The sequence below is a fragment of the Vulpes lagopus genome, chromosome 23, assembly GCF_018345385.1.
Source record: "Vulpes lagopus strain Blue_001 chromosome 23, ASM1834538v1, whole genome shotgun sequence".
In the NCBI taxonomy this organism is placed as follows: Eukaryota; Metazoa; Chordata; class Mammalia; order Carnivora; family Canidae; genus Vulpes; species Vulpes lagopus.
Genome location: NC_054846.1, coordinates 55,480 through 77,235, shown reverse-complemented (window position 1 = coordinate 77,235; position 21,756 = coordinate 55,480). Strand labels below are relative to the sequence as shown.

The 21,756-nt window shown below is 42.5% G+C and overlaps 1 protein-coding gene across 7 annotated transcripts in view; it reads left to right on the top strand.

Moving 5' to 3' along the window:
- Positions 1 to 423: 423 nt before the first annotated feature.
- BTC (betacellulin) overlaps positions 424 to 21,756 on the top strand; it is a 42,518-nt gene continuing 21,185 nt past the window's right edge. Inside the window, exons 1-5 of one of the 7 annotated variants that reach the window (XM_041738771.1) lie at positions 425 to 683; positions 8,564 to 8,744; positions 16,007 to 16,234; positions 16,489 to 16,600; positions 18,743 to 18,902. In XM_041738771.1, the coding sequence (XP_041594705.1) occupies positions 18,836 to 18,902 (67 nt within the window). In that variant the 5' untranslated portion in view covers positions 425 to 683; positions 8,564 to 8,744; positions 16,007 to 16,234; positions 16,489 to 16,600; positions 18,743 to 18,835. Of the gene's footprint in view, positions 684 to 8,563; positions 8,745 to 16,006; positions 16,235 to 16,488; positions 16,601 to 17,994; positions 18,098 to 18,742; positions 18,903 to 21,756 lie in introns of those variants that run through there. The other 6 variants (XM_041738769.1, XM_041738772.1, XM_041738770.1 and 3 more) reach the window with 6 other exon arrangements.

Sequence of the window (21,756 nt, the reverse complement as noted above, 5' to 3'; positions counted from 1 at the left end):
GCCCCTCCCACTCCCCTACCTCCCCCCACCCCCCTACCTCCTCCCCCCGCCCCCCCACTCCCCTACCTCCCCCACCCGCCGCCCTCCACCCCTCCCCCTCCCCCACTTCCCCCTCCCCCACTTCCCCCTGCCCCCCCGCTCCCCTTACCTCCCCCCCACCTCCCCCCGCCCCTCCCACTCCCCTACCTCCCCCCACCCCCCTACCTCCTCCCCCCGCCCCCCCACTCCCCTACCTCCCCCACCCGCCGCCCTCCACCCCTCCCCCTCCCCCACTTGCCCCTGCCCCCCCCGCTCCCCTTACCTCCCCCCACCTCCCCCGGCCCCTCCCACTCCCCTACCTCCCCCCACCCCCCTACCTCCTCCCCCCGCCCCCCCACTCCCCTACCTCCTCCCCCCCACCCCCCCGCCCACTCCGTCCCCGGCGCAGGGAGGCGGGCGGGACCCGGCCGGGGCAGGGGAGCGGCCGCCCGGGGGAGGCGCGTGGGGGCTGCCGGCGGCGTCGGCGCCTCCCGCGGGGCGTGTGCGGAGCGCGCGGCCATAAACCGGCTCCGTCCCCGCCGCAGTCGCCGCCCAGCCCGGCGGGAAGGGGCTCGGGATCCGCGGGGCCGCGACGGCGCGGGGGGCGGGGCTCGTGGGGCCGATGGACCGGGCCGCCCCGCGCCTGCTCCTGGCCCTCGGCCTCGGTAAGTGGCGGCGGGGGCGGGGGGCCCGGGGCGGGGGCGGGGGGCTCTGCGTCCGGCGACCGGGCCGCACCTGCGGGGGAATGCGCGACACCTGGGCTGTACCTGCGGGGCCGCACCTGCGGGGGAATGCGCGACACCGGGGCTGTACCTGCGGGGCCGCACCTGCGGGGGCTGCGCGATGCCAGGACCGCACCTGCGGGGCCGCACCTGCCGCGGTCGCACCGACGCACCTGCCAGGACCGCACCTGCGGGGCTGCCCGACGCCGGCGGAAGCGGTCCCGAGGCCCCGCGCTGGCGCAGGTGCCCGGCCGGGGAGGGGCGCGGCGGAGTCCCCGGAGGAGGGCGGGCCCCGGGCGGAGGACTGCTCGGAGGGGCGCCCCCCTGCCCAGGAGCGCCGGGTGCGGGGCCGGGAAGGGCACCTGCGGGGGGGGGGCCGGGAGCACGGAGGTCGCGGCGGGTCGGGGCTGCGCGACAGCCCGGGGCAGGTCCTGAGCGCGGAGGGGAGGCGGGCTTGGCCGGGGCAGCAGCTGCGCAACGCAGACGCGTTTTCTAGGAATATATCATTTCCTATTTTAAGGCAAAACGGGGCACGGAAAACTTTCCTTCATTGAGAAAAATTCAATTTGGGCGGTTGGGCTCAGGAGCACTGGGCGGGGGGGGGGGGGACACTGCTGGGGCCCGAGGTTAAGGGGCCGGTCGGCCACAGGCCCTCCTCACCTGCCCGGAGCTGGGACTCAGGTGCTGGGGAGGCTCCCGCAGCTGCAGGTGCGAGGGGACCCGGAGGGCGCACCTGGGCCAGCCTCGCAGCAGGACAGGCCTCGGCATCCCGGACCCGTCGCGGGAGGCGGGGGGAGGGAGCAGCGGGATGGGGGGTCCTGGCTGAACTGAGCGGCAGGGACACCTGGGCTGGAGGCATGATCCGCAGCTTATGGCTTACCTGTCTCCGCGACCTCCCCTCTACCTGCAAGCCTGGGGAGGCCGGGTTTCTCATGTGGTGGGGACACAGGTGGGGTCTACACAGACACTTTCATTTGGCCATGGTCCTGGGAGGAAGAGAGGTGGCTAAACATGCATGAGGACCTTGGTTGGAAGTGGATCTGACTTCGGGCCCTGGTTAGGGAGAACAGAGGGATTTAAGAAACCCCACACAGGTGCCTCAGGGGTTGAGCATCTGCCTTCCGCCACTGCTGATGCTCTGGGCAGCGTTGCTTGGATGCAGCAGGTGTTCTCTTCTTCCACTCTGTCTGGACTGTCCAACAAAGTATTGACTGAAAATCGGGACAGTCATCAAGATGTTAGAGGATGTGGGGATAGGGGTGGGAATAGGGCTCAGGAGACTCCTAAGCCATGAGTCCTGCCTAGAGATGTTATGCTGAGGGGCACCTGGGTGGCTCCGCCAGTTAACTGGCTGCCTTTGGCTCAGGTCCTGATCTGGGGGGTCTGGGATGCAGCCTCACATCAGGCTCCCTGCTCAGTGGGGAGTCTGCTTCTCCCTCTGCCTCTGCTCCTCCCCGTCCTCCCCACCCCCCCTCCCCACTTGTGCATGCACACACTCTCTCTCAAGTAAAAGAGAATTTTTTTTAAAAAGATGTTATTCTGAATTTGGGAATGCAAGACTAATCAATATGAAACTATAAGAGAGACATTTATTTTATTTTATTTTATTTTATTTTTTTTTTTTTTTTTTGAGAGACATTTATAAAACCAGAGAAGAGTAGCTCTCCAGTGAAGGATGGAGCGGCAGGACAAGCTGGGAAAAGAACACTAGGGGGTGACTAGATTCTTGGGTAGGATTTGGAATAAGCTGGAGAGGCCAATGACTAAGGGGACAGTGTGGAGTGAAGGGAGGGAGCTGGGGGCCAGGGCACCTGAGTGTCTCAGGTATAGTCCAGACAAACTAGTTAAGGCCTAGATTAAGGCTCTGTGCCAGCACAAATGTCATGATAGAAGTGATTATTCCAGGTTGATAGACATTCTTCCCCCTTCCCTATGACAGAACGCTTTATTGTTGCCTCAAAACTTGTCACAAGGCAGAAACGAAAAGATAAAACAAACCCTAATGCAGTGCCTTCTTACACTCAAGGTAACCGGTGATGGAACTGCCCTGTTGAATGTTTGGCTTAGGGAACTGAATTCCGTCCCCAGGTCCCCTAAAATTCCAGGGCTTGCAAAATCCCAAAGGATGTGATTTGTTGGCATCAATGCTCCTGTGAAGTGGTTCTATTTTTCTCACATATGCTTGACTTTTCAGTTTCATTCCTAATTTAAATCATACGTTCAATGTTATTTACTTTTTGAAGAAAAGGTGAGCAATGCACTGTGTAATGCACGTGGGTGTGAGTGTGACCGGGGAGGAGGGGCGGGTGGAGAAGTGCCCTGGGAACGGGTATGGAGCACACATGAGACCTAGTTCCGGCTCTGCCATTCTGGGGCTCTGAGACGTCTATAAATGCCAACTTTTTGGACATTGTTTTTCTCATTTGTAAAATGAAGGAGCTGCTTTAGGTGAGCCGAAGGTCCTTAGCGACTTGACATTGTATTCATCTTTTCTTTTTATAAAGATTTTATTTATTTGACAGTGAGACAGTAAGAGAGCACAAGCAGGGGAGGTGGTGGAGGGAGAGGGAGAAGCAGGCTCCCCACTGAGCAGGGAACCCCCCCGCAGGGCTCCACCCTGGGGCCCCAGGACGCCCTGAGCCGAAGGCGGACGCTTCACCCGCTGAGCCACCCGGGTGCCCCTGTACTCATCTTTAACTAACGTTTCCATTGGGAAGTTTAAGAGGGATTTTTGTCCAACACTATAGAGCTTTGATTTACTTTGTAATGGGATCTTTATTTCATACAAACTTTATAATAACGGAGAACCACAGATGCTTATTTCTTTGAGAAACATGGTAAAGAGGCAATAACTTTGGGGCACGTGCTGGCTCAGACGGCTAGGCATCCAACTCTTGATTGAAGACTCTCTCTCCCTCTCTCCACCAGCTCACGCTAGTGGGCCTACACACTCTCTCTCATTCTAAAATAAGTAAATAAATCTTTAAAAAAGAGGTAATAACTTTGCTTAAAGTATCTTTTTTATCTCAAAGAAATCAGATTATCTCCTTTTTAAATTGTTTAATTTCTCCCTCTCATTCACTTGCTGTATAAAACTAAAACTGAAATCATAACCAGTGAAAAAGGTAAGAAAAAGTTACCTTTTAAAAAATGAATCACTTTAAGATTAAAAATAGGTTCCCCTCCTCATTAAAATTGAAAACATTGATATCTGTGAGTTGATGGAAGTTCTGCTTGAGAATATGCCCGTCCTCATGCTGTATATCTAGTTTCCAAGTTACAAAGAAGGTAGGGGGCAGCAAGTAAAATTCCCATTGTACAAATGACATAAGTGAAGCCCTAACTGCTGAAAATTTTTGGGCTTTGCCTATTAGGCTACACTTCTGGCTTAGAAGAGCATCACAAATCTTTTTTTCCTCCTCAAAACCCCAGGTTTTGCACATAAACAGCTGTCACAAATTGATTTTTGCTGTTGCTCCATTCTCAGTTGTTGGGTGGAAATTCCCAAATAATTCTGGAAGGCCCCACCACTGCAGGCCTGCTTTGCTTATGCCCACTGAAGGTGTCCTTGCGGATGCTTTGGGCTGCCCGAGGCAGTGCCGATGGCAAAGGCCCTGAGGACAGAGAGTGCCCGTGTCTGTCCCAGGATCTCTGCTGACACTGCTCACCCCCTTACCCTGGGGCGCCTCAAGTCTTCAGAGCCCAGCACAAGAACCCCATCTTGGTTTTTCTCACCCTTTTATTGTAGTCAGGTCATGCCGGGACATAGACATGAGTGTCACTAGGAGGACAGTCACGGGGACAGGGGGAGGGCCAGGCTCCCAGCTGTACCTTGGATCAGCTCTCTGAATCATGGGCCAGGCTTGCCAGCTCTCCGTTAGGGTTAGCAGCTTCCAGGATGCTCAGGCAATCCAGAATCCAGGCCGCAGGCAGCTAGGCCCAAGCCGTGATCCTGATATGCTTCCCAAGTCGCCACAACAATCCCCCGGCCCCACAAAAAAATCTGTAGACCAGTGGGCCGGGGTCGGGAGGGTTCCAAAGTAAAATTTAAGAAGAGAGCCAGCTGGTTACGGTGGGTTTGCTGTGTAATGCTAGTAACAGCTCCCTGTCCTGGGCATATTGGTGCCTTACAGAAGGAAGTTTAGTAATTCAAATGAATCTCTGCTCAAATTTAAAGAAATGAGAGGAATATTTTTTTAGATGGTTGGAGAGAGAGGGGGTATTTCATCTTAGCTCAGATCACTTAGGCAATAACCTACTTTGATTATCAGCAAGATCAATTCAAATAGCCACAAACTACTTTTATTCCATTCTTTACGTTTTTTTTAAAGATGTGTAGTATGTACCCCAGAGAGTAGAGTAGTGACGAAAAGTCCAACCAAAGTATAATGATGTTTGTGTTCAGCCTTTTTTATTTAAAAGTGCCTGAGTTAGTAGTAGAAGAGGATGAGTTAGGAATATAACGTTTCCCTCTTTGCAAAATCATGGGTGTATTTATTCACTTAGCCTTATTTATTTTTAGAAGGGGATGCAGAAAGCGTGCCTGGCACATAGTAGGGGCTCGAAACCTATTAGTTAATTGACTGGATGAATACAGGTTTGTGATAATGTCCAGTCATTAAAAAAAAAAAAAAAAGCAGATTCGGTAAAGAAAACAGTTCTATTTCTTGTTGGCAAAACATGCACACAATTCAGAGAAGTAGAGAGACTTATTTCCTCGTCTTTTTAACTTAGGACTTGCTTCTAGCAATGCTAGAGACCCTTTCACAAGAGGACTTCTGTTTTGCATGTCCTATGTTTACTTCTGTTTCTTCTGTTCCTACTGAGGATTCAGGCTGCTTCGTGCCTCTCATGTGTTTGCTTCAAGGGCAGATCTCAGGCAAAATCAGGACTTTTAAAATAAGTGTTTCAAGAGGGGCAGGAAGGGCGTGGAATTCAGGGCATTCTCCAATGGGTTGTTTAAAAACGCCCTTTGGATTCTAGGAGGTGTGAGGTAATTTGCTCTCTTGTTTGATTATAACTTTCTTAAACACACGTTTCCTTAGCTGGGAGTAACCAAGTTGCTATATTCATAGGTTCTGTTTAGTATTGAATGGAATAAAAGCCTGTGGTGGATCCTATAGATGTGAAGACAGATTTGCTGTGGAGGTGGACTAAAGTGTGACTTTTTTTTTTTTTAAGATTTTATTTATTTATTCATGAGAGACACAGAGAGAGGCAGAGACACAAGCAGAGGGAGATGCATGCAGGCTCCCTGCAGAGAGCCCGATGGGGGACTAGATCCCAGGACCCTGGGTCACGCCCTGAGCCAAAGGCAGATGCTCAACCGCTGAGCCCCCCAGGGGCACTGCAGTCTGACTTGTTAATGTTGAGGAATCCCTAAGTGATCTAACGTTATATATAAATATTTCATAGGCATCAATGGTCTGGATTTCTTGCTGGTTAGACTGAAGCATGTGATGATGCACAGATCCATGCCCCCTCCCTTGGGGTGAGTCACCTGGCCCAGGCCTTTCAGAGCAGGAGAGGTCAGCTTGCCTTTGCCCCCTACTCCTGGAAGCCTAGTACGAAGGCCAAAAAGTTGTCATCAGAACTGAATGAAACACTTTTAGGAGATCCAGACTTGACTTTTTCATGACCACCTTCCCACTGAGATGTCATTTTGAGTTTCTGACACTTGACTGGTCCCATCTCCTAGGGTGACTGATGCAAGATGTTGCTGATGACACAAGCAGATACCTACTTGAGCTTTGCTATGGAATCCCAACATAACCCTTTATATTTTGGGGACCTCTACAGTTGAAAGAGCATTTTCATATCATTTCATTTGGTCCTCAAACCGCAAATAATAAGAGAGCAGTTATGTCGTATGCATGCCAGGCACTCTTCTAAGAACCTAATAACTCATTGTATCCATATAACACTATCCATCTAACGCACAAGTTATGCATCATTCTCATTCTTATTTATATGGGAGGATATGGAACACAAAGGCATTAAGTAATTTGTCTGAGGTTCTGGCTTTATGAACATGAACTATAAAGATGAGGTATAGAGCCTGGATCATAGTAGACAAATATTTGTTGCCGAATGAGGTAGAAGGGGGAGATGGGACACTCAGGTGCAATGCAATGACGTATCACTGCACTGAAGAGAGATCTGGGTCTCCCGACTCATTGAAGAGCATTGAAGTTCATCCTACTTGTTTCCTACCAGCTTTGCTTTCCCTGATGTTTACTCATATCTTTGTGGCATCCCCGATTCTGGATATGCCTCAGGTTCTTGGATTCCTGGTTCTTCTTCTTCTTTTTTTTTTTTTAAAGATTTTATTTATTCATGAGAGATACGGAGAGAGAGAGGCAGAGACCCAGGCAGAGGGAGAAGCAGGCTCCATGTAGGAGCCCGACATGGGACTCGATCCCGAGTCTCCAGGATCAGGCCCTGGGCCGAAGGCGGCGCTGAACTCTGGATTCCTGGTTCTTTTTCTTTTTTCCCAGCCACGAAACCTGCCTACCTATATCCTAGGCCCTGACTACCCTAGCCAATAGTGACCAGTTCATGGGGATGATGTTCCTGAGAGGTCCCACAGGACCTCACAGACTGAGAATGGCTAAAAGGAGCATATCCTGAGGCAGTCTGATGTTGTGGTCAAGAGCGTAGACTGAGTAAGGCTGTGTCTATGCATGACACCCCTGGTGCTATGACTTCCCAACTCCTTGATCTTAGGCAAATCTTTTAAACCCCTGTGGCCTCAGTTTTTTCATCTATAAAAGCCAGTAGTAGTAGAACCAAGGCTATTATATGGATTGAATTAATTACTGTATAAAGCACTTAAAATGTGCCTGGAACATAGTAAGTTCTGGATAAAGATGAACTATTATGATAGATAACAGGAAAGTGCAGAAGAAATCATTAATTATGATCAGCATTTTTTTTAATTATGGATATTTTGATTCTGGATACTTCCTTAATGTAACCAGGGTCTACTAATTGATAGAAAAACTTTCTCTTGCCTTTATTTCTCAAATTCCTGCTCCCACTAGTTATGAAAGAGGAAATAGATAAAAATTCTCAAAAGAGTTCTATTTGACTGCTTTTGTTAGAAAGGAACACATGCAAAAAACAATCCTGCAAAAGCAAAATGCATATCTGCTTTCTAAAAATGTCTCTATAGATTCTTCTTCATCTGCCAATTTTGATCCTAGTTTTATGCAGTAAAAACCTTTACAGCACTTGCCTAGCATTGACACCCAAACCCAGTATCTTAAGGTTGGACCAGACACAAAAGTCAGCCTGTACTAGCAAAGAAAAAAATAAAATATTTAGGAGATAGTTTTAATATTTTAGGCAATCTCATCAAAATGGAGGTATCACATTTTTTTAATTAAACAAATAGTTATCTTACTTAAAAAGAAATAAAACTGTCATAATGGAAAAATGAGTGATGATACACTGTCAAAATTTGTTCCTAAAAATCACAAAACTGGAAAAATAAATTATTTTAGAGAGTTTTCTTATGACAAAATAATGTTTTTTTCAGATTATAAAGAGTAGATAGCCATGTATAAAAGTTGTTCTGTAATATTGCCTTGTAACACCAAGAAAGTTATTTAATCTTCTTGTGCTGCATTGTCTCATCTAGAGAATGGTATCAATGATAATAATATCTATCATCTGGGGACATCTGAAACAGAATTATTTTGAGGATAAAATGAGATAATTCAGGAAAATATTTTAGCAGAATAATTTACTACTACAAGTTCAGTATATTATTAATATTCTCACATTTGTGAATATGCAGATAATTTAAAATTATTTCATAGGTATTGACTGAAAAGGAGAAGCAGAATTATTACCCTCCTTATGCCAGTGGGAGTGTTGGTGTTTGTGCTTTGATCAAAGGAAATTGCTGTAATATTCACCACTAGAAGCAAAGGGAAAAATCAGAAATCTACTCCATCATAACCATGCTTTCGAGAGTGCTTTAAACAGCTCCATTGCAATGTAAGTTCCTTGATGGCAGAGATTTTTGTCTGATTTATTTGCAGCTATATTCCCAGGGTCCAGAACAGTGCTTGTACATAGTAAGTGTTCAAAAAACATTTGTTCAATAAATGAATATGAGTGCACATAGCACAGGAGTCCTCCTAGACCAGCAGCTTCTCATAATCAGTCACAAAGATCATGCTGTAAACTTCACACACACACACACACACACACACACACACACACGTATGCACACGCTTCCATAATCAAAAACAAAGAGCCCTCGTGTTTCTCAGTGGCTCTCTATATTCCATCTTTAATATCTCTGAATTTGCAGACAATGACTTATTTTAGGCAGTTCTTCACTTAGATGGTAGCTGTGCCCGGTTTTACTGAGTAGACTTGACCTGATAGAATGAGATTTGCTCATGAAATTTAGGTGTTGGCTGCCACCACCAGCAAAAGATGAACTGCATGCCCCATAGCTTGGTAAAGGGCTGTCCTCATCTTACTTAAATACAGGTTACAGGCTGACTCGAGTGGTTTGCTTCATAGCTCATAACCATGTACTGGTAGGCTTTCCAAGGCTAAGGGCGGCTCATAACCACGAGGTAGCTCCAGTGCCACCTCTTTTTTAATTTTTTAATATATTTTTGTATACATATTTTTATTGGAGTTCCATATGCCAACATATAGCATAATACCCAGTGCTCATCCCATCAAGTGCCCCCCTCAGTGACTCCAGGCCCATCTTAGAGTAGTAATTGCATTTGGCGAAAGAGGCTAATCTAAGAGGACCAATTCAAGAGAATTAACTCCTGACTACAGAGTAAAACAGAAGGTAACAAATTTTATGAGCTTTGTTCTTCTCACTGACTCCCCTCACCCCTTTTCTATGACAGCTCCATTCTCTAACGTTGAAGATGTCATTTTTGTCCCTAAGTCATATCAGGGGACCTCCTTCTTGAGTGTGTAATAATAATGGATAATGACTAGCTATTATAGTAATTCCAATAGGAGATTAGTACATGGAACACAGTGGATTTTGGTTTTTTAGGGTTTTGTTTTGTTGTTTTGTTTTGTTTTGTTTTTGAGAGAGCAGGGGGTAGGAAGGTTGAAACGCAGAGGGAGAGGGAGAGACAATCTCAAGCAGACTCCACACCTAGCAGAGAGCCTTACAGGGGAGGGGGCTCCATCTCACAGTCTCACAACCCTGAGATCAAGACCAGAGCCAAATCTAGAGTCAGACATTGAATCAAATGAACCATTCAGGCACCCCAGGGAATGCAGTGATTTTAAGATTGAGTTTTCATGTGCAGAATGGATCAGATGAGAGGGACTAATAAGAGCAAGTAAAGAGGAAGCTGGTGCTCTAGGCTAGAAAGTAGCCTAGAAAACCTGGACCAGGCAATGGAGAGAAAGGAATGAATTCAATACATGCTTCTAAGTAAGAATATATGGGATATAATGACAGGCCATGTGTAGGTAAGAAAAGGGAATGAGGAATTACGGCTGTCTCCAAGACTGCTAACCTGAGAGAGAAAAAGAATTTATGGTGCCATATTGAAAGAAAGCTGCCCCTTTTTTTGGGACGGGGGATATAAAATACTTTTGAGACATTCAAATGTCTTAATGAACGTTTGGAAATGTGGAAATTGACTTTGAATTACAGCAGCGGACCCCAAAACTGATTACTCGCTCAAGAAATGTAAAAAGTACAAATCATCAGGCCTCTCCCTAGACCTACTAAAATTTGATTGAGATGTTTCCACAAATCTAAAATTTTAAAGACTTTTTTCCAGGAGAAAAAAAAATTTCCTTGCAGAGTAATTGCAATTATAAGTAGATACTGCCCCATGTAGGAGGTCCTTTTGAGTGTAGGCTAGATTTGGTGACTTCTTTCAAAAGAACAGAGTATGAACAAGAAAAAGAAAATGGTAACTTTACAGTGCAAAAATCTGGCACACACTACCTCAACTAAGTGGTCAAGGTCAACATCACAAATGATGCTGTGTAGATATCATGCATCCCTCATGTAGTGTCATGAGAAGAACACTTCTCTCCCATAGTGTTTCTCCTAAAACCCATAACCCTAGTCTAATCATTATAAAAATATCAGACAAATCCCAAATTGAAGGACGTTCTACAAAATACCTGAACAGTACACATCAAATTTGTCAATGAAATCATTTAAAAAAAAAAAACTAAAAAAAAAAAAAAAAAAAAAGCCAACACGGAAAGACCTGAGAACCCATCACAGACCAGGCGAGACTAGTAATCCAGGCAAGACCAGGCGAGACTAGTAACCCAGAGAAACACACTGACAGAAAATTAGTGGAGTTAGAATGAACTCTTGCGTTTAGTCAATATTAATGGGCCAATGTTGGTTCTTTGTTTTGGAAACTGCACCATGGTACTGCAAGATGATGACATTAGAGGAAAGAAAAGTGGGTGATAGGGGTACAGGAATGCTCTGTATTTTGCAACTGTTCTATAAATCTAAAATTATTACAAAATAAACAGTTTAGTACAAAAAAGGCTCTCCAGGAGATCCTAATGGCCAACCAGTTTGGACAATCACCTGGTTAGAAAATAGGGCTGAAAATAGAAAGTATTCAGTTAGCTGATTGTAATTTCAGAATCTACCACAGTGCCTAGTGATAAATTCTAAGTAAATATTTATCTAAATGCTGAGACCATGGGTATTTTGTGACACTTAATGGAATTATGAAAAAGAAAACGAAGACAAAATCATAAGGATAGAAAGTAGAATGGTGGTTGCCGGGGGCTGGGAGAGGAGGGACTGGGAAATCACGGTTTAGTGGTTACAGCATTTCAGTTTTGCAAGATGAAAAGAGTTCTAGAGATGGATGGTGACGACGGTCCTACAACAGTGTGAATGTGATTAATAGCACTGAACTGAGCATTTAAAGATGGTTAAGATAGGAAATTTTGTGCCATGCGTGTTTAACCACAATAAAAACATTTTAAAAAGAAAAAGAAGAAGAAGACGGAGAGTAGAGTGTTGGTGGCGCCCATACAAGTGGCGTGGGAGTCGGGAAAAGAGCTGTCAGAGTTGAGTGAAGAGGGGAGGACCAGTCAGGAAGCCGAGAATGGGGGTGGATTTTAGATGGAAGCTTTGGGAAGGGCAACCGTATCAAATACTGTGGAGGGAGGCGGCTGAGGCTCAGGAAGAGGCCACTGGTGGGTGAGCAGTGAGGAAATCACTGGTGCTCTTCAAAAGCCAGGGACAAAACCTTGGTGGTAACTGAAGAAGACACACACACAGACACACACACACACACACACACACACACACGACCGAAAAGATAGAAACTGGAGCAGTGAGTAGAAAAGAGAAACTTTGGGTTTATGAGAGCCAACTTCAAATCACAGACCAGTTGTCTCAGCAAAGGTTTCCTCTGTGTAGTTCAGAGGGCACAACTTGGATTAATGAACTAAAATTCCAGGAGGGCAGCTCTCACCTTAATTTTCTCTCAAGTAGAGATTTGGAAGAAATGGAATCAGCAGCTTGGGTCGTGGTGAGCTCCCCCTGCCTGGATGTGTTTATGGTCTGGTGGCACTTTTGGAAGTTGTGTAGGGTGACTCTGGAGTTAGACAGGAGGTGTGTCAAATGACCCCCTAAGGTTCTTGTGTCTCTACGAGCACGGCATGATGTTACTGCAGTTCGGGGGTGCTTTGGAGCTCGGAAGACAGGGTTTCAAATTAAGACACCGTCAGCTGACTTCCCCGGGAAGAAAGGAAGAGACAGGACATTTGAGACCTTAGGAACCACTGGTGAAGAATTTTGAAAAGGAAATTGAGTTTTCCCTCCCTAAACTATATTCAGTGACCTTGTCTGCTCATGAATGAGATATCAAGGTTCACATCACCAGCAATGTCATGGGAATATCACATATTCCTCACACGACGGGGTAAGAGGATATCGTGGGATTTAGTACCAATCCCTGCCACAGGCTCTGGTCCGACCTTATATTTTACCACTTATTAGAATAACAATTTATCAGTGGGGATTATATTATGAATGCAAAGAACCATGGCATAACTATAATTGATAAATCATGTTGACAGAAGTTTCAAATGTGATTATTTTAGGAGACACATTTCTTTTTTTTTTTTAATTTTTATTTATTTATGATAGTCACAGAGAGAGAAAGAGGCAGAGACACAGGCAGAGGGAGAAGCAGGCTCCATGCACCGGGAGCCCGACGTGGGATTCGATCCCGGGTCTCCAGGATCGCGCCCTGGGCCAAAGGCAGGCGCCAAACCGCTGTGCCACCCAGGGATCCCTAGGAGACACATTTCTAATGTTGCCATCCTTTGATAGAAAATTTCTATGCGAAAATTCTCTAATCACTTTAGATACATGACAATTGTCCTGAAATGGAGAGTAAGAAGAATGAATGTGTGATTTAGATGTGAGATGAAACTCCACCCAAGAATAATAGGGAACACTTCCCACTTGCTTCTAGCATGACAAAGGAAACGCACCCCGGTCTCTCCTACCGATTTCTACCCAACAGCGTTAACACTGTTAAATGCCTCTGAAGTGGTTTTCTAGACTACTCAGATTCTTTATTGGGAATCTGTCTTTCAGGATGTGGTAAACAGACATTGCCGAGCTTCAACTGGAAATATGTGGTGTGACCATGCCTCAATGTGTCTTATTTTCATAGGTCACCCAAGAAAATCAATTGAATTATTGCACAGTCACACCACACACATCAAGAAGGCTCTTGTTCTGAATACTCTTTGTAGAATTCTTCACTCCAGCTGGACAGTTTTCCTCAGTATCTTCCAAACACACTGGGCTCATTTTTATGAGCCTTTGATCCAGTTTAGTTCCCAAACTCTGTGAAAATTTTCCCTGTGGTTTTTGCAGCTCAACACATTGCCTCTTTTGGGGATTCCAATAGAATCCATTTTATATATACCCGACACTTAAAATACACTGCCTAATATTTCTCTCCTAATACTTCTGGTCTTGGCAAATAGTTTTGTTGATAAAGATAATAATGGATTAATGTTAAGTTGGATTGGCTTTCCCTAGCTCATTTCAAGAGCCTAAATTCTGGGGCTTTTTCACGTTGGATAAGCATCTACTCTAAAATTCTATGTTCTTCTTGCCATTATTAAAGTTTGATGACTGCTTGCTCATGGGTCAGAGACTGTGTTATCACCAGATCCAGAGGCCAACTCCACATTTTTCTCCTCATTTTGTAATCGGATAATCCTCCCTGATAACAAGTTGTTCTTTTTCTTGGTTCCTTTCACCTCCTTTCTATGAACTATTATGGAAATTCAGTGAGCCCAGAGCTTTTCATTTAAAGTATTATAATGTCTGGCTGTCTAGAATGGTCTTATCTTAAAGGAATGGGAATCAAAAAGTCAAGTTTTGACAACTGATGATTTCGAAGAAACCAGTTCTAGGTTATTATGGGGTTCCCATCAATTTAGTCATTGTTGTCACAGATTTAATAACAGTCACAGTGGGGGGAAAAAGGTGGATTTACTGGCAAAGGCATTATTGTAGTGTTGACAGTTTTCAGATATATGAGTTAGTTTATGTATGACAGGTGGTTAAATTACTTCCCTATCTTAAAAATATAAGATTGTGAAGTACTTTTATGAGGTAAAGAACTGTTTTTATCATCTTTAGCCTTTCTTAAACACCAAGGTACTGTTTCTACTGTTTGGGATGAAATTTTACATGAGAAGAGGAAAGAGTTCATATTTTACTTTCCTAATTTCGAATGAACATAAACTATTTGTGAAGACCTCTTTTCTTTTTTCTGTCCAGTCTCTACTTCCCTTCCTAGCCCTGAAAAATCTAGAAGCCTGTCTTTAAGTTTTATAGTATAGACAGTTTCCCAGGTGATATGATTTGAGAGACTTTGGAAAAATCCTTCCTTGTCTTAGAATATGGTGGCCCACGAGATGTCTTGATGCCCCAAATGCTCATTGGGTTGGGACACGAACAATATGCCTGTCTTAAGAGCCCTTTGACTATTTCCTTTGTCTCTTCTCAGCTCCCTACTCATGCCAGGTTGCCCCTTGTTTTGGACTTGGATAACACCACGTCCACGGCATGAATTCTGACCCCTCATTCAGCAAAGGGCCAGAGATTGAGGCTATTAGCACCCACTGCATGGAATTTTGTCCAAGAAATAGGTGATGAAAGTGATTGGGGCAGACATATTTCTCTTTCATTCTTTCTTCCATGAACTACTTCAAGATGTAGTTTTTGTTTGTTTGTTTGTTTGTTTGTTTGTTTGTTTCTAAAATGCTTTAAATAGCTTATGTAGGAATGAACATGTTGTCTGAGTAAAGTTTAGTGTCTCGGTGGTGCACTTTGGGGCTGCATCTGCATGATGGGTACATACTTTGCATTGCTTTGCCTTCCTTTTCGCTTCGTCTCTTCTTTTTTCCTTATTCTCATAACCTCAGAACTTGTACCTCCCAAATAAAGTGATAATCCCTTCATATATATCTCAGGGTCTGCTTCCTAGAAGACCCAAGTTGAAGCACTTGATTTTAGAATATTTGAGGTGAGCAATTTTTCTCCTTGCACATCCGCTTTGAAAGTAAATGCATTTGGAAAGGAAATTATACTTAAAAGTTATCTTCTATTTGGGAGAATGTCAAAGGCAAAACAACAATGAAAAAAGATGGAAAAGGAGTTAACAAAAATAGATGGAAGAGAATGCTAATGTCAAACTTCACCCTAATTTTAGTTTTTGTCGCAGTCCACTACAAACCCACAATGATAAACATCATTCCATTCTCTAAAATTTTTTTCAACTGTATGTTTTTTCTTTTCTTCTTTTTTTTTTTTTTTTTTTTGGAGAGGGAAACAGAATCTTAAGCAGACTCCATGCTGTGTGCAGAGCTAACGTGGAGCTCGATCTCATGACCCTGAGATCTTGAGCTGAGCGGAAAGCAAGAGCCAGATGCCTAACCAACTGAGCAACCCAGGCATCCCTTCAACTGCATGTTAGATGTAATCTCTTTTTAGACTTAGAAAATGTTCTTTGGATAGTTTGCATACTCAGGATTCTGTTTTTCTTCTTGACAATGAAGACACAATGAAAAAAAATCCCCCAGATCCTTATAGTTTTTACTCTGAATGTTGATTAAAACTATAAAAACCTTATTTTTCTAAAGTGAGAGATATGATTTATAATCCCTTGGTGGTTAGACAGCAACATCCATGATCTGACTTTATCTACTGTGTTTGTATCACTGAATCGCTTAACCAGCCAACTGAATCAGTAACCCTGTCAGACATACCGAGTATACTGAGTCACTGGAAGAACTGTCCTGAGAATACAAGGAACCATACGAGATGCCATATTTCTCTTCATTACCTGAGACGCCTTCACTTCAAATATCTTTTAAAAAAAAACTGGAGAGAAACAGCATGTGCAAGGTCAACAAACCATTTTGCCTCACTAAATACATGCCTATAAGCACACTGTAGGAATGTGGTATGTATAAGTACATGTATTTGTCTTTTGTACTTTATTTCATAACCATATTTTACACACAGATCAAATCACAGCAAAAATGTTGAAATTTGTGAATGTCCACCTAAAAGAATGATAATCTCTGATTTACCAGAGTAATTAGAACTCTTTTTTAATTTCAGATCTTTTATAGCTGCTATTGTGTTGAGTACCTACCCTGTGCCAGGCATTACCAACGTTAATAATTCATAATTTATTTTTTCTCTTTTTTAAAGCACACAGCTGGATCCCTACCATGTAACTTACTATGACCTCAGTTTACAGATGGGCACCCTGAAGTTCAATGTTGAGTGACTTAATCCTAATAACAAAGCTAGTGACTAGAAGGTATGTCCAGGATTCAAATCTGGTGCCATTTGACTGCCAACTTCCCCTTTTCCCATTAATCTATACTGCTCCCTTCTAATATAAATAGAATTTTAGAGATTTGACTATGAGATATTCTTCTAATTTCTGCTTATATTCATAGATTAATAAATTCTCCTTTGAGATCGCCTGGGTGGCTCAGTGATTGAGCATCCTGGGATCAAGTTCTGCATCGGGCTCACTGCAGGGACTTGCCTCTCCCTCTGCCTCTGCCTCTGCCTCTCTCTCTGTGTCTCTCATGAATAAATGAATAAAATCTTTAAAAAATATTCTCCTTTGATTTAGGGTTGGATTTTTTAATGAGATATAGAGTGTGGTTCAAATCCTAAAATGAGATTGATACAATATCATAAGAAGTCATTGGATTTGGTAGATATAAGTAGAAGTTAAAATATCAAAGAAGAAGTCCTAACTCATCAGAATGCCATTTTGATAATGTTATATTTATTTTTAAAAATATAAAATATACTTGGCTCTAAAAAATGGAAAATTCAGCTCAGAGATGAGGCAAATACAACATACATGACTATTTATGTTGGTCACATTTGATCTTCTTAAATAGTTGACCCAGCTGGTGTACAACTTACCTCAGCATTTAGCAGTTAACTATGAGACAGTGGGTCATGCTCCTTGTCAGGCTGGTTCTCTTTCAATGCTTATATTGTTCCCAATGACTTCATTCTCCATGCTGGCTGACAGGGATAATACTTTTAATAAATTCTGCGATTTTTAATTTGAACATTTCATAAATGGAGCTTTGACTCATGAAAATAGAATTGGGTTTCTTTTCTTTTTGTCTTTAATTTTTTGAGTACAGTTGATATTTAAAAACTAGCACCAGAAATAGAGTCTCAATTTCCCACTGCTTAGCAAACACAACTAATTTAACATTATTTTGTTTTATTTTGTTTTTATTGCCTTAATGAATCTTTCAGAAATTCTGTAGGTCACATGAGGTAGGTTGAATGAAGGAATAAGAAAACAAAAAGATTGTGAAATATTTGCCAGATAGATGAAATCTAACACAATTTTAAAGGAGATATTTTAAAAGTCTAAAATCATTTTTTTTTTTACGTAAAAAGTAAAAACAAAACAAAAAGAACAAATAAACCCATCAATATACCGCTTCTCAGTAGAATAAGAGATATAGGAGTTTCCTTTTGTTGTAAGCAGACTAAAACCCCAGTATTTAACCAAACAACCAAAAATGGCTGATATGCCGTGGGGGTGCATTACCAGAATATAGTACCCACAATGTGGGGGCCAAGAGCCCCATTCTATTCTGTCTTTGCCAGACCATGTGAAACAGCACCTCGGTTTGACCTTACTTTTGGGGGACCATGGCAAGGCTTATGAGGGTCTTGATGAGCAGAGGTAAAATGTGGTCAAAGTAATCAGGATGTTCAGCCTGAAGAAGAGAAATCCTTTCAGGAAGATCTGATAGCTGGCTTCAAATAGGTGAGAATCTGTCATGGGAAAGAGAGATTAGACGTATTCCAGGTGATTCCAATGAACAGAGTAAAATTACAGAATGGAAAAACCAGCTTAACATAAAGAAGCATTTATAGAGCTTTAGAAATAGGTGCTTAATAATCTTTTGAATGAGTGAATGAATGGCTGCAATTGAAAGAATGGATGGATGGTCTCGTTGAAATGGAATGCTTTAGAAGAGAGTGAAGACCCTGTACTGAAATTTTAGAGGCAGGCTTGGTGAACTTTCCCAGAGAATAATTTCCGAGGAGTTGAATGTTGGTTGGTAGGATATTTTAATATCTCTAAGAGTCTTACTAATTCTGAAATTTAATAAAATTTGTGACTCTTCTGAATGAAAATCATATTTTCCACATCTAAGTACCATATTGTCTTTTATTTTCTCTAAAGTACAATCCATACTTTCTCTGATAAAGATGATTATTTTAATAACATATTTTTAAAATAAGCTCTTTTACTATATTATCTCATTTGGTTTTCATAAACCAGATTATGGGATGAGCAGGGAACCTATAATTTTATTTTTTCTTGAGGAAAAAGATCAGGATAGATTGTTAATTAGCTCAAGGTCACATAGTGAATTAATGATAAAGTTCAATGATCTTTCCACAGGATAATGAAACTTTCCCTAAGAAATTTTTTGAGAGTCAAAATTTGAACCTTTGAAGCTCTGTGATTGATTTATATTAAAGCTACACATTCAAAATGAAAGCTATATTTGGACAAAAAGCATTAAAACAGGTTGGAGAGAATTGCAATGGTTCTCAACCAGGTCAGTTTTCCTCCCAGGTATATTTGGCAATGGTGGGAGATGTTTTTGATTATATCAACTCAGAAGTAGAAAGAGGGATGGGGGGAGGATGCTACCGGCATTTGGAGGATAAAAGTCAGGGGTGATCATCCTACGATGCACAGCCTCCCATAACAGAATTATCCAGCCCCAAATGTCAATAGTGTGAAAGTTGAGAAACCTTTGAATGTCTTACATTCATTTTAAGCCAGAACTTGGATTCCTGTGAACAATGAGATGAGATGTATACAATGTAAAATACCTTTAAAAAGCTCTTATTTTCTAAAGCCACCAAGTCTTTTATAGTTTACTTTATGAATATCTCGCATCTTCATTTCTTCTCTGTACCCAGTCCCACCACCTTGGCTTAGGTGTCCGAATCACCTATACTGGTATCAAAGTAACCTTTTCAAACAAACAAACACCCAACAAATGAACAAAAGGATTATGTTGTTTTCACTTAAAGCTTTTCAATGACCCCAATTTAGGTGCCTGATCTGTCAGTAATTAGTAAATTAATATGGTCATATGTTATGTTATCTACTTGTGCCCCAGCCTGATCCCCCTCACGTTCCCCACCCACCCCCCAGACAAACGACAAGTTGTATTACTTGTACCGTGTCCTTTTACAAGTTGTCTCTCTTTTTTTTAGAATCCCTTGGTTAATTACAACTTTATTTGTTCCTTAATAATTAATATTTTAATAAGGTAATAAATATACACAGATTTTTAAAAATCTAATAGTACTAAAAGGTTTACAGCAACAAATAGTAGATCTTGGCACCATGGCTTCCTTCCTCTTTACCTCCTAGAAGCCACCACTTTTAACTATTTTAAGTGTTTTCTTTTGTATTTACCTCCATCTTGCTAAATAACTTGCTTGAAATGCTATTTGTTGACTTGCCAAGCTTGGATTCTACCTATTTTCTTTTCTCTCATAACTTCAGTATATTACTATAAAGGTGATACACAAAATATTTAAGAACTGGCACAGCAAAGACACTGATAAATCACCACAGTTTCCCCACATGGCATAAGTGGGCTAATTACAGACTCTCATTTTATGATAATTTTTGATATAATAATGTGCATTATCAGTATTTACATTATTACTACCATATAAACATTGTCTACTGATGAAACAAATAATATCAATGATTATGCTATCCAGAAGTTATTGATTGATGATTTTAAAAATCATTTCTTTCCTATTAAAAACTCACCACAATCCTCACCTTCTCCATCAAGTCTTTGCGGCTAGGTAGAGTTGATTCTCCACCCTGGGTTACTCCTGTGTCTCCTCGGTTGTTGTCCCTACTACACCACGCCTTAAATATTTGTGTGTCTACCTTCCTTACCAGAACATGAGCTCCTTAAGATTAGTGATATTATCTGTTATCTTTGAGCCTTCAGTGTCTTGTATCACAGTACTCAATAAATATTTGTTGAATTATGGGTGGAACAAGAATGTCTCTTTTCCTGGAAGCACCTTCAGTATCAATACTGAATACTGAGTAAATGGTTTTGTGTGCATTTCTGTGATTTCTGAGTCAATTCATAGAGATCACAGACTGAAATGCTTGTCAGGGTCTAGGCAGTTAAAATAATTGAGCCCAGCCAGCCTGATAGGATCTGTAGAATTAAAGGGGTCACCTGCAGCTTAGCGGTCTCCAGTTGTTTCCAGGAAGGTATTTCAGACCTGTGTTGCCAGACCTTCTGCTTTTTCAGTAGAAGCAGATAAATCTAGGTGAAATATGAGCTGTCACGATTCAATTTTTTAAAACTGTGCAGAACAAGAAAATGGTTCTTCATCTGGATCCAGTTCGTGGCTGCCAGCTCGTGACTATAACCTGAAGACTGTGGGCGAGCAGATAGCATGTGCTAGCCCAGGGCCTCTTGCAGGGCACATGCTTCACCGGAGCATGCCTCCTCCCTAGGAGTCCTGCCTAGGGCTCTTCCCAGTGGCATCCTTTCACCAGCTGATGCCAGCATGTGGAGTAAGTTGTAGCAGAAGAGAGTCTGGGCACGGACCCCAGCCTGCAGGAAGGTTGGAGGGCCCTGAGCGGGTTTCGAAATCAGGGGTCCCTCGGTTAGGTGGAAGTGGAGAATGGTGGGTTAAATTATAAGTGATAGTACAAATGAGTGTGCGTAGACCAACAATTGTATACTAGGTCCCAAGCCATGTGCCTTTTCTTATGTTACTTAATTTTATTTTTACAAGAACTTCGAGAAGGAGATATTGTCATCCTTAGTTTGTAGATGTTGAATCTCTATAAGATTTAGAGTTTTTGTAAAAGTCCCACCATTAGAACAGATTAACTCCAGAATTAAGGGTTCCTAATTCTGCCCATAGAGAAAGCTCATGTATGAGATTTTAAGCATGAATTAAACCTATTTTATAATAATAAAATAAATTGATTGAAATTTCCCACTGAAATTTTCCATTGAAATTTTCTATCCAGTAGAAATGGATACTGGGATTTTTAAAATCTGAATGTTGTTTTGTTCTTTTATACATTGATTTATTCATTCTTTCAACATTTGTTGGATATTTATTGTATTCTGTGTTAGTTACCAGGATTACAAAGATGATTAAGTATACAATCGGTGTGCTTGGAAAGTCCTAAATGATTCTATGTTTCTGGCTTGTTAAAAGTGTGAAATGAGGGTGGCAGGTATTGGAATAAAAGTCCTGAAAAATCTAAAAATTTGGTGGCCAAATTGCGTGTGTGTTTTAATAATAATTGGGGAGACACTCCTTTTTTTGTTGTTGCTACAAATAAAATATGCTACTAGAAAATTAGAAAGTACAAATAAGGAAAATTAAAAAAAAAAT